The sequence below is a fragment of the Vicugna pacos genome, chromosome 22, assembly GCF_048564905.1.
Source record: "Vicugna pacos chromosome 22, VicPac4, whole genome shotgun sequence".
Classification (NCBI taxonomy): domain Eukaryota; kingdom Metazoa; phylum Chordata; class Mammalia; order Artiodactyla; family Camelidae; genus Vicugna; species Vicugna pacos.
The window spans coordinates 11,903,626-11,916,969 of record NC_133008.1 but is presented as its reverse complement, the minus strand read 5'-3'; the positions used below and the strand labels follow the sequence as shown (position 1 = coordinate 11,916,969).

The window sequence follows — 13,344 nt, the reverse complement described above, 5'->3', positions numbered from 1 at the left end:
GCTCCACACATCATTAAATCTAAGTATGAACAAACACGTGGACCTGTTTCTCCCCTAATGTTCTTACAGCAGGGTCTGTGCTGAGGAACCAACGCCAGGTTTAATCCAAGTCTACTAGACATTAACACAACCAACTTGGCCAGCTTGTCCCCAGCTATTAGATTCATATGTATGATACATACTGACATATGTATATATGTTCAGATCAAATCCTGTTACAACAAATAGCATTTTAACAAAAATATTTCCATGTCCCAGCCAATGGTCCATACATTTCTTGTAATATTCAATACCACAAAATTCCACTTTAACAGAGATATGGACAATGCCTTAAAATTCGCTGTAATGAAAACTGAATTGTATGCAATTATACTAACCATATTTATATACATAACACATGTTCATCTGTTCTGTCTCTTCTCCAAGACTGTACGCTCCCCAAGAGAAGGGGTTGCCTCTGAGCTATGTTCTGCAAATCAAGAGAACTTCAACAGTGCCACCTGGTGGGCGTTCTGTAAATGTAAGTTCAGTTCCCTGGTACTTGAAAACGTTTGAGAGGCAAATTACAGGGAAAAACAAAATAAACCAAACACAATAGAAAACAAACAAACAGATTTGCCTGAAAAAATGGAGGCATAGCGTCATTTATTTAAAAGCACATATGAGAAACAAGTATAACCGTCAACTTGAAAAACTACTCTGCCTTTTCTTGGTGTGAGATGTGGCCTGAGTCAGGAAAGGCCGGGGGCTCTGAGTTCTGGCACTGCACACACAGAGGGGCTGCATCACACGTGCACACATCTTACTTCAGTTCACCTATGATTCTCTCTCACACAATTAGGAGCATATCTCTTTCCTTCTCTCCCACTCTCTCTAGGTAAAAGTAATTGCTACTGAATTGGACTGTAAACCATGTATTTTGACACTTGTAGCCAATTTAAGGAGTTGTCCAGAGTTATCTTAACTGGAAGTGATTTCAGCTTTCGCACTACCTTTTGAACCAACCCCCACCATCACCTGCACAATCACCACAATAACCAAAAAGTATTATCACAGGTGTTTCACTCAGTTTCTCTGATCTTTGGCTTCATCATCTACACAATGAGAAAGAGCAGTAAGTGATGGCTAAGTCTCTCTTTCAGCAATTAAATACAATTCTAGAAAAAGAAGACTCATATTCTGCTTTTGTCGAAGTGCTAATTCAAGAAATGGGGAAAATAATGCTACCTTTCAGCATGAAAAGAACAGTAGAGTCGAAATTTTCTAAGCTAACACAAATATTCTTAAAGCACTCCTGCTGTAGAAAGTAAGCTTACAAGTTTAGAAGAAGGATTAGGAATCAGAGGCTGGCCTGTCAATCTGCAGCCCCAGGTTTTCAGGCCTGCAACATGAGCCCAAGTCCTGCTGGCTGTGGAGAGACTTCGAGTATGGGGTACTGACGCACTCGCTGTAGATCACAGCTAAGGGAGAGGCTGCTCTGTAAGGAGCCATCCAGAAGCTCTGACGAGGGGCAGGGCTGGTGGCAGGGCTGTGGTTTTACCCCTGGCTACTTCAAGGCCCACCGTGGCTCAGCAGCTGTGAGCTCCAGGCTATCCTGACCACGTTAGGGGAAAGTGTTCTGGCCAGTATTCTCACATCCTCTTCAAGAATGAAATCTCTCTATCTTACCTAGCCAAATTTAAAGTAAAAATTACAAAAAAAAGAGAAGAAGACAGAAAAGAACGAGTGATCAAAAGTCAAAGGAGGGTAAACAGGCAGAGCACAGAGATTTTTGGAGCTTTGAAACTATCCTGTATGACGCTATAAAGGTAGAACGCACAGCACCAAGAGTCAACCTTAAAGTACGTGCTTTGCGTGGTGACGTGTCGACGTAGGTTCACGTACCATAACAAACACACCACTCTGGTGTAGATGTTGACAGTGAGGCAGCTGTGCTGGGAGTCATAGGGGTGGAGGGAGGGGAGGGTATGGGAACTCCGTACTTTCAGCTCAGCTTTGCTGTTGAACTTAAAACTGTTGTAAAAATAGCCTATTTCTTTTTAAAAAAAAAAAAGTAAATTTAACTGGAGGGCGGGGTGGGGCAGGCAGGGAGAGTGAGAGCAAGAAAGAGGAAGCTCATGCAGGGGTGGGGTAGTGACGAAGAGAATACAGAAGTAAGTTTTAAGAAATGTATTAAGACAAGGTATCAACTTCCTCAGTACTTCTGTGCCATTCCTTAAGTGTCACTTCAGATACAAATGAACATCCTAAATTTGGGGATACTTCTCAAACACTGTAGAAAAAACTGTCCCATTAAAAAAAATTTACTTATAAAGGCAAAATGCAGATTGTACAGAGACGATAGTTATTAATTCATTACTGAAGCAACAGTACTGACCAATGGTCAACACTATTAATCACAGAAACTGCCTGCATTTCCCAGACAGATGCTGACTGTAACTCCTCTTCAAGGAACATATATTAAAATACAGTATGTGTCCCAAAGAAATGCTGTCTCACACTGTATTCATTCATATTCATGTCACAAACATCTGCTTGGCTCCGCCCAGGCCCTTGGGATGGGCACTCTTCCAGTTCTCAGCTTTTTAAAAAGACAAGCATGGTTACCTGGTAAAGCAGTAATGAAGTCCCGCTGCAACATGGGCTTCAGGTAAGAGTTAATATGTCCATGCTGGTAATGACACATTCGTGAAATGAGGTGTTCCACAAACTCCACTTGATCTGATTCAGACCACTGGTCAAAATATTTAATACACAAGTCTTTTTCTTTTTGATAGTTCCCTTCTGATGGCCTCTTTCTGGAGACGATCACGGATGACGTTCCATTACTGATCTATTTCAGAAAAACAAAAAAGTAATTAGTTTGACAAGGAAAAGAAATATAATTAGTATTTCATCAGAAACATTTTTCACCCTGTGTATTTAACCTTAAAATGCCAGTTTCAGCCTAAAGCCAAACTTATTCCTTTATTCATTCATTCAGGAAGTTAATTAAAATGCATTCAGGGGCCATGTACTCAAATTAGTCACTAAAAGTAAATATCAAAATAAGAGGTTTTTCTAAAGCTAAATGATGTCTTAAGTCATCATTCTCCAAGGCTTATTTCTAAACCATGCTGTTAATTAGACTAACTCATGTTGGAGATGACCATCTTAGAAAACCTGTTCAACTTGGCACAGTGGCAACTGATTGACTATTAGTAGTTTGTCTTCCTTCCTCAAAGCTGAAAGTTAAAGCTATATTCATCTATGCAAATAGTTCTCACACTTTTGCATGCATCAGAACAGCGAGAGGACTTGTTCCACACAGACTGCTGGGGGCCCACCATAGGGGTTCTGATTCTACTGGTCTGGAGCATTTCTAACAAGTTCCCAGGTGACACTGCTGCCGCCGGTTTGGAGATGGCATTTTAGGGACCTCACTCTGAAAACCACTGGTCTATGTAACAAAGAAACCTGAAAGCAATTCAATCTAAAAAGCTTCATTTTATCTATGTTTCAATCTCCTCTGTATTATTTTCAGAGCTAGTTTAGTTTTTCACTCCCTTCTTTTGATCACCTTTTCAGAAGGTGACCCAAGGTAAACCACATATGCTTGAAAAGTTCCTCATCTTACATAGCTGGTTTATAGATACCCCGAGGACTCCTATACGAATGGTTGCATTTCTCATCAAAACTACATGGTCCTTGCATAAAACCAGTATGTATTTTTTTAATTGAAACTACATACACAGCAACTGGACAACAGTATTAAAAAAATCTGCATCCTTAGACTAAAGCCACAAATGCTACTGATATCAGGAGGCTCAGTAACTTCCCTGTTTAAAAACAAAATAACCTCAATACTTTCATCAAACTTTTGCCCAGCCATCTCTCCATCACTCCTCTGACAGCCCCTTCTTCTAGTGCACCACTAGAAGAAGTAACATAGAAGAGAATTTTGGAAACTGAAGAGGTACATCACAAACGTCCATTAATTCCATTAGGAGCTTATCTCAGAAGTCTTACATGGGAAGAACCAAGAGCTTTTGTCATCAGTACATCCCCTAACTTAAAGCAGACTGAACCCACCCCAGAAAGAAGACATCCTCTGTAAATATCCAAAGGAGTCTTTGGCCTTCCTTGATAAAATCTTATAAATTTTTCATGTCTGAAATGAGTTCTTACATCCATATTTAGAAATATAAAGTCAGAAGGCATTTATCTTCCACCACATTCTCACCACTCTCTTGGAAAGTTTTTTGCCTTATAATGTGCGTGAAAGAGAGCTCACTGACAGTGGGTACCACCAGGGGGCAGCATTGAACAGAGATTTTTTTTTCTTTTTTTGGATGTTGCTTCTAATAAGATAAACCCAAAACATCAGCATTCAAAACAGTCAGATGAAGTGAAAATTCTTTGCTGAGTACCAAGCTGGCCTAAGGAGTATCTTTGCTACTTTCAAACATAAGGATGTTCACCATATTATAATAAAGAAAATTTAGAAATAACTGCCCAATTATAGGCAACTAGTTAAAGCAAATTACATATATACAGCTACACAAAATACTGTAACATAGCCATTAAAACTAGGTTTATAAAGTAAGATTTTAATAACAAGAGAACATGTTTATGAGATAATACTAAATAACAAAAGAATTTTATACAGCTTAGGATCATAATAATTTGTGGGAAGGGGAACACGCCAAGACAGAGTAAAGGATATAAATATGAAAATATGAAAAGTGCGCAATCCTCAGAAAGAAAGCTACATATGTTTTCCTTCCCCTTTTCTTTCTATATTTTTTCATAATAACTTGCCAAAATAATTGCTTTCATAATAGGTTAAAAACAATGATGGTAACAACTTGCATTTGTGTACTGCTTTATAATTTACAGAATATGTCCACACACAGTATTTCATTTGCTAAGCAAAAGGGTTTTATTACGTCATTTAGAGAAGGGTTCGTAACCATCCAGCCTCCCTAGAGCACTGGTGTATCACCATTAACTCAGCCGCCTGAGACACAGATTGAAAACAAACAAAACAAGACCAAAAAAACACACCTGAAAGCTCAAGTGTTAAGAACAACTGTGAACTGAAAAATCAACAGTAAATGAAGAGAATCCTGCTGCAAAATACCAAACATGAAGGAGGGGACGGAGTTAGTCTGCACAGAGTTCCCCCCAAAATAACGGCATGCACCCAGTTCTACAGCACATTTTCCATTTCTATTTCTAACCACCTGCCTGGCCCAGAAAGATCTTCCTGGCATGGTTCTGCTTTGTTTCATTTCATTTCATCTTAAATTTGTTGGGGACACTGTGTTCTTGCTAACTAATCTACTCCTTAGCTTCAAAGCAAATGAACCCAAAGAATATTTTTTAAATATTATTCTCTTCAGATTTAGATTTGTTTTGCCTTTAATTGTGTCTTCACGAAGGCAAAAATTATGTGTACCATAATGGTTGATGAAAACACGAAATCATGAGACTTTATATGCTCTCCACCCCTCACCTTGCAAAAAAAAAAACTGGAGGATTGAGAGGAAAACTAGCAAACTAAAACAGAGCCAGGAGAGAAGGAAACTGGACTTATAAGGAAAAGGCAAACCAATAGGGAGTGGGGGAGAAGGGTGAGGATGGGGACAAAAAGTCAGTGCATACACTAGTGTGAGGCATGGTGCCATCCTGGTGACAAAGGACACCACCACTGTCCAACTTTGGCTAAGACAGTGGGCCCCACAGACCAAATATTTTGGGCCACAGCCACTTCAGAATCTTTAAAACTCCAAAATTCTTTATTATTCATAATGACACTTCCCTAAAGAGCAGAAGATAAATTAGGGTGGATTCTGAAACGAGCAAAATTGCACAAAAGAAAACAAAAACGCCCTGGCTCTTGGTTTCACTGAGGACACGAGCTGAGGGAGCGTGTTATCTGCAGCAGTCAGTTGCTGTCTTATCTGTGCGCGTCATTCCTACCTGCCAAAGAGTACTTTTCTTTGGGGACTCATCTTCATTTTGATCCTCCATAACTGAAGTGTTCTAAGGGGGGAAAAACAGGTTATTTGAATTATGCCAAGTTTTGCAAATTCTAAATAACTACACCCAAATACAATTTTGAAAACCCAAACTAGAGTGAACCAATCAAACCCAAGAGCTATTTGGCCTGTGGCGAATGACATGCCATTTTGGGTCAACAGGACTGTGTTCATCTTTCATAAATTAATAGTTAGTGGTTGGACAAAAGTAAGCATAAAGTCTTTATTTATGAAGTCTGGGTATACTTAGAAAACGGGCTAAATTATGAGAGTGGAGCTGAGGCTCTACCTCAATCACCACTGTTATTTAACTGTCTTTTAACTTGTGGAAAGAAGCCCCAGAGACCTGCTAAGTTCCTGATGATTGCACAACACATTTACTAGAATGTCTGCTGTTCAGTAATCCACCCCAGCCACCAATAATTAGAAGTGACAAAGCCCTGGAAGCCCCCCTGCCTCTCTCTTTCCTCCCTTGATAGCCTTGTTTTTCTGGAATGGCTTTGCAATCTCCCCTAGCAAGCATGGTGGGTGCCCCAACCTTTTCCCTTAAGAGGAGGATGCTGTTAGTCAGTAACAATCTGGCTTGCCTTGGGAATGCATTAGCTTTTGATTTTTGTGTTTACTGCACAAAGAGGCACTGTGTAATTATTCTTTCTGGTGACCTAGTCGCTCAATAGATGCCCATTAACTGGAGATTATACATGATTGGATTTTCCCTTTTGAAGCTCCTACCTAATAGCTAAATGGAAACTTAATGAGAAGGGGAAGTGGGAGAGCTGTGCCCTGAAAGGAATAACAACTCATTTATGGACGGCAGTCAAAGATTCCTTCTCAAACCTAAAATTCCACGATGAGGGTACCAAATATAAACTACAGCACTTGTCCCATAGTGTTATTCAAAAAGACTCTATAGATCTGTTTAAGTTATCAGTGTTTACAAGAGCCTATTTATTGTCTGTAGGGAAAGAGCCTATCTCTCAATGTTTCCCTATTTTTCTTTAATGTTCTTCACGTTGTAAAATGTTTGGGCACACACAGTATTTCCAAACAATCCATTTGAAAATGCCCAGTGTAGGCAGTGGCAGAAGAGCCACCCCTGAACCCTGGCGCTCGGGCTACACAGGGGCTCTCACCAGGGCTGCAGAACGACGCGGTGGGAGAGCAAAGGCTCCGAAACCAAAGAGAGACCCTGGAATCCCTATCTGGTCGCTCATTCAATGCACATATGTGATTCTGAGCAAGCGGTCCTGCCCACGAGCAAACACAAACCACATAAAGCCGTGGAGGGGGCTGAGGCAACCAGCACGGCGCTCGCCGTGTGACGGGGATTCAACAAATCTGTTCACGTCCTGCTATGAAGAAGCTGCTTTCCCCCAGGTGTTATCTTCTCACGCTTTTCTAACCTGACTTGGACAGAACGGCTCCAGATGGCTGCCTATAAGGAAGGACCACCGGCTTCCTTAACAAAATCTTATAAGCCCTAGCACCAAGGTCTGCAATGGGGAAGGAGGGCAGGAGGGCGGGGCTCCACATGCTGAAGTCAACCATGAGCTAGAGAGGAAGACAGCGTGTTTTGTCCAACTGTCCGAAGCTGGTCTGCAGTGGTGGCAGCAATAAATCATCCTGAATGAGAAAAGGGGAAAAAAGAACAGGGAAACAAAAGCAGTATTTCTCCCTCCACATACTTTTCATTTCACTGCTGCCTTGAAAGACTCGGGATTAACAAAGTCAGCAGGCTTCCTCAGGGGAATGAACAAAGTGAGAACAGTGACTCAGTACAACCATCCGGATCGGACTGGTAGGTAGAGTCATCCTTGCAATATCACAGTGTCCTGGATTCTGAGAGAGCGGCAAGACGAAAGAATGGCTGGAAACACGTAGAGGTGAGCACACAAAGTGGAAAAGATATGAGAAGTAAGTCCCCAGAGTCCTGGGGTCAAATTAAGTTTGAGAAATGTCGCATGCTCATGTGTGCACTCTCTCCCTCATGTGTGCACTCTCTCCCTCTTTCTCTCTCTGACACACACACATATATACACACACACACACACACACACACACACCCTACAATACACTTCATTAAGATACTAAAGACTCTGTAATGTCTCCTAATTTAAAAACTGGGTTAGGTTAGTTTCATCCAGCTTTCCCTAGTTTGTCAGGTATGGCCACCTCCCTCCCACTTTATAATAAAATCTCAACAAGAACTCAGCACGTATTTGCAAATGCTGGACCAGGGCAACAGCACGGCATAATTCCTCCCTCCTCCCCCCATTTCACCAGACAAATACTCCTGGAAGACAAAGGAAATGTTCACATATGACAAGTACAATACATACCTTTCCTATTCCCCATCATCCTTCTCAGCCTGCTATATATGGGGATAAGAAGGGACGGCAAGACTAGAAAATTCTCTTGCTTTGGATAAAGAAGTTGCAGTATATTTATACAATGGAATATTGCTCTGCCATAAAAAAGAATAAAATAATGCCATTTTCAGCAACATGGATGGACCTAGAGATTGTCTTCCTAAGTAAAGTAAGCCAGAAAGAGAAAGAAAAATACCATATATCACTCATATGTGAAATCTTAAAAAAAAGAAAAAAAAAGGACACTATGAACTCATCTACAAAACAGAAACTCTCAGACTTAGTAAACAATCTTATGGTTACCAGGGAAAGGGGGTGGAAGGGGATAAACTTGGGAGTTTCATAATTACTAATGTTAGCCACTATATATAAAAATATATTTTTAAAAATTTCTTTTGTATAGCACAGGGAACTATGCTCCATATCTTATAATAACCTTTAATGGAAAAATATGAAAATGAATATATGTATATGCAAGACGGGGGCATTCAGAAATAGACACACTGTAAGTGACTGTACTTCAATCAATCAGTGAAAAAAATTTCTCTTAATAAGAACCACCATTTTTTAAAAATTACTTTGACTTTTCTTCCTTAAATGTATAACAAACAAAAAGTCACAAGTTTAAGTGTGAGAGAAAAAAAAAACAATGAGCCTTCCTTCCACGAGAAAAGGAAGGTGGTTTCCTACACCCAGACTCTCAGATGAAACCATGAGGTAAGCCAATCTGAGAGTTGAAATCCTCTTTAAGTGTCCAGCACTTCTGGGAAAGGAATGTTCTTTGAAATACCAACCTGGCTTATTCACTTCCTACCCTTCTCATCATCACCTCTTTCCTCCTACACCTACCAAGAAGTATCACATGTAAATGAAAAATGCAGACCCACCTACTCTGATACTACTCCCAGTGGATGCTACAGTCTAGGAAGAAACAAGCCAGACTTTAAGCAGATCAGACCAACCTTGGTACTGCTGACCCTTGGAGTAAGGTTAATTCCTTGTGGTGGGGGAATGCCATGTGCACTGCAGGGTGTTTAGCAACATCCCTGCCCTCTATCTACTAGATGCCAGTAGTGTCCCCCTTCCCTGCACCGTGATAACCAAAAATGTCTCCAGGCTGCCAAATGTCAGGGTCGGGTGGAGTGGGTGTGAGGTGACAATACTGACCCCTCCCTTAAGAGCCACTGCTCTAAGGGTGTGGGATCCTAAACTTGCCTCCTTGGGAAGATACACTAAAAATCACTGCCCATCTCAGGCCTGGCCATTCTCTCTCTTCAGGCTTCTTTCCTTTGACGCCTGTGATGCTATGTGATTTCTTCAAGTACAGCTTGATCTCATCACGGCCAAGTAATTCATGGAGTACATAGATATCTAAATTCTGGTGTAAGTTCTGCTTGCCGTTAAACTCCTACTGGGGAAAACCTGATATAAGGAGTTCTTTACTAGAGATCCATGGGCTTGGGGGTGTGGATGAAGGTGATAAATGTCATGAAGTCATTTACAAAAGTTAGTGTGTATTTATGCCTCCAGAAAGAAAATCCAGAGCTGTCATTAGATCTCAAAGGTGTCCCAAATGTAATGAAATAGCAAAGCATGTCTTTGATCAAATAGCTGGCGAGAGTGGATGGAGCCCAGGCACGTGCGCTTTGCTTTGTTTTGTTAAAGTTCCCCAGGTAACTCTTACATAAGTCTCTGCTTTAAAATCCCTGCTATGGCAAAATGATGTGGTCCCTGTAGTCCCACCATCCTAAGTAAGGAAGCTGCACTGATACCATCATGACAGACTCCATACCGATACTGGACATTTCAGAACTATCAAATTCCTCAAGAATCTAATGCCTGTGCCTTCTCTCAGAAAGCCTTCAGGAGAGGATGCCGAAGTGAAAATGCTGCCCTCAAGCTACACTGATCAGAGGATCATTTCCAAACAGTAGTCCAGGCAACACAAGAGATGTTCAGAGAAAAAACAGTCCTGGGGTCTAATTAAGTTTGACAAATGCTACGAACTGCATGAGTGTTCCCCCCACCCCACCCCCAGAGGTAAGTGACGATGAACTTCACTGAGACACTGAAGGCTCTGTAACATCTCATAATTTAAAACTTAGGCCAAGTTAGTTTAACTTCGCTTTCCCAAGTTTGCTGGCTACGCTCGCCCCAAAACCCTCCTAACAGGCGCAGCACATGCTGGCAGACACTGGGCCAGGGCAACAGCATGGCACGGTTCCTTCCTCCCCCCCACTTCCCTGCACAAATACTTCCGGGGGACAAAGGAAATGCCCACTTAGAAACACAGTATATTCTTCTCCTATTCTCCATCTTCTTTCCCAGACTGCTACATGGGGTTAGTCTGTGTACAAGCCCAGCAGGCTCTAAGCAGTGATACATCTTTGCCAGCAGGTGCCACCAACTAACACAGAATATAGTTCACTTGGAAAATTCCCTACTTTAAGAGTTATATAAGAGGAATCAATTTCCTACTTTAAAAACGCTGCAAATTCTGCATTTTGGCTTTCATGATGAGAAATACCTACACAGTGTAAGATTTTCATATCAAAAACATCTTTACTCCTGACAGGAAAGGGGGAAAAATAAACCTACAAAGGATCTGGAAAATACGGGGGCATTTTGCCATTTTCTCTTGAGCTTCTAGATTTAAGACATTAAGATAACAGACACATAGTGCAAATGCAAATAGTTAATTTTACTTAGTCTCTACTAGGCTTGGCCCATATGTTGTCTTTAAATCTTCAGAACAAATATAAAAGTAAACATTCCAGTTCTACAGAAGAAACTGAGGATCAGAGAATTAAGTAACTGGTTAAGAGTCACAGAGTAAGTGAGAAACGTGGGGCTCAGATCTAGGTCTGCTGTACTCAGAAGTCAATGTACTTTCTATTCAGAAAAATACATCTCAGGTGTTTTCCAACTGCTGATTGTAGCCTATGAAATCAATTTAATGGGCTATCATCAGCATTTTTTAAATAAAACGAAATTGAATCCGGGCATTCCCCTGCCCACAGGGCAAGTAAAACAAAGATCACACAATAAGGCTAAAAGCAATGAGCAAAAACATAACAGGAAAATTCAAATTAAAAGGAAAAGTCATTATTGCAAGGAGAGCAATATTCAAGTCAAACCACTGAATAACATAAAGAGCTTTAAAACTCTCTAAAAGGCAAAACTCTATAAAGAGGAGAATGTGTTTTTATATACAGAATAAAAGTCCACAAAGTACACCAAGGGAAGAAGTTCAAAATATTTTTAAAAAATTTTAAACACCTTTCATCTTTGACAGATCAAGTAGACCAACCAACACGTGATCTTAGATAGAATATTAAACACACACACACACACACACACACACACACACAAAAAACTGATTAAGAATATCGTGGGCCACAGAAGAAGTCTCAAATACAGTTAGAAAGCAGGAAGAGTGTGTATGTTTAAGATCAGGCCACGCAGAAAAGTCTAAATTTAGTTTGCCTGTTACTAGTTGCCATAAATTCCAAAGATAAATACATGGCACAGTGACTGGCACAGGCAAACCAAACACCTTTGAGTTGTTCCTCGTTAATTCCACCTCAGCCCCCAACTTCGCCTAAATCCTTCCCCCAAACCCAATTCTTACCAACACACTGTTGGGAAATGAGTTCAGTGGAAAGCCAGAAACATTCATTTGGAAAAAGAATTTTAAATCCGTCGGGAGTTTGACTGAAATCACCACTACGTGGTATTTATAATGTTGTTGAGTTTCCTTCCAACTTCTTTAACCTGTAGTTCCACTCAGATTTCTAACAAGTATTTTGCCTGTTACTGATATTACAGGACAAGTTTATACTAAGGTATCTGTTTTGGTTTTTTTTTTTTCGGTTTTTTATATGTATGTATTTTTTATTGTAGTCAGTTTACAATGCTGTGTCAGTTTCTGGTGTATAGCATAATGCTTCAGTCATACATGAACATACATATATTTGTTTCCATATTCTTTTTCACCGTAAGTTACTACAAGATATTGAATATAGTTTCCTGTGCTATTTAAGGTATCTGGAAGAATGAATACAGGAGAGTTTTTCTTCCTTTCCTCACCACCAATTATTTTGTAAAAAAGAGGAATGGTTGTTATTAGATATTAAAATTTTTTCCTTTTTTAAATAATTTTCTGGGGGGGAGGTAATTAGGTTTATTATTTTTTTTTAATGGAGGTACTGGGGATTGAACTCAGAACCTTGTGCATGCTAAACACATGCTCTACTACTGAGCTATACGCTCCCCCTTAAAATTTTTCTTAAAAGCTACAATAAAGTAGTGTGGTACTGACAACACAAAACCAATAAAACAACACAGAAAGTTGAGACAGATTCATTTACACCTACAAATTTGTGTATGATGAACTACAATTTCAAATTGGAGGGAGAGGGACAGTTCAAGAAAGAGTATTAAAAACAAAAGTTAAATGCTACTTCATGTCATATAAGTATATACTATGCATAAAAAGAATCAAATGTGAAAAACTCAAAAACCGTAAAATGACTAAAAGCAAAAAATAGAAAAATATTTAAAAATTCATGGAATGGGGGAAGGCTATCTAAGCATGCTACCAAACATAGAAATAAATTTAGATTTGACTAAATTTTTTAAAAATTGTAACTTGGGAATGTTCAGTCAAGTTTAAAAGACAAATACACTGGGCAAAATATTACACAAATGGTAAATAACTTAACTATATAAAGATATCTTGTAAATTAGTTAGGAAACCAAAATTAATACCTTAATAGGCAACTAAGCAAAGAGTAACTACCGATACTACAAAACAAGAAATTTAAATGTCCATAAAAAATGAACATGTACAATAACAAAAAAAAGATGCAATTTTTCACCTATCAAATTAACAACTTTAATTTTTATAGATTGTATAGGAATTGGAGTCTCTGGTAGGATTATAAATTGTT

At 39.7% G+C, this 13,344-nt stretch overlaps 1 protein-coding gene across 6 annotated transcripts in view; it reads right to left on the bottom strand.

The window, feature by feature from the left end:
• The window catches only part of FBXW11 (F-box and WD repeat domain containing 11), a 113,368-nt gene that overhangs the window by 36,951 nt on the left and 63,073 nt on the right, over nt 1–13,344 (bottom strand). For 4 of the 6 annotated variants that reach the window (XM_072947241.1, XM_072947238.1, XM_072947240.1 and 1 more), the window contains 2 exons: nt 5,965–6,027; nt 2,608–2,833 (listed from right to left, as the gene is read on the bottom strand). In XM_072947241.1, the coding sequence (XP_072803342.1) occupies nt 2,608–2,833; nt 5,965–6,027 (289 nt within the window). The remainder of the gene's footprint in view (nt 1–2,607; nt 2,834–5,964; nt 6,028–13,344) is intronic. The other 2 variants (XM_072947239.1, XM_072947243.1) reach the window with 1 other exon arrangement.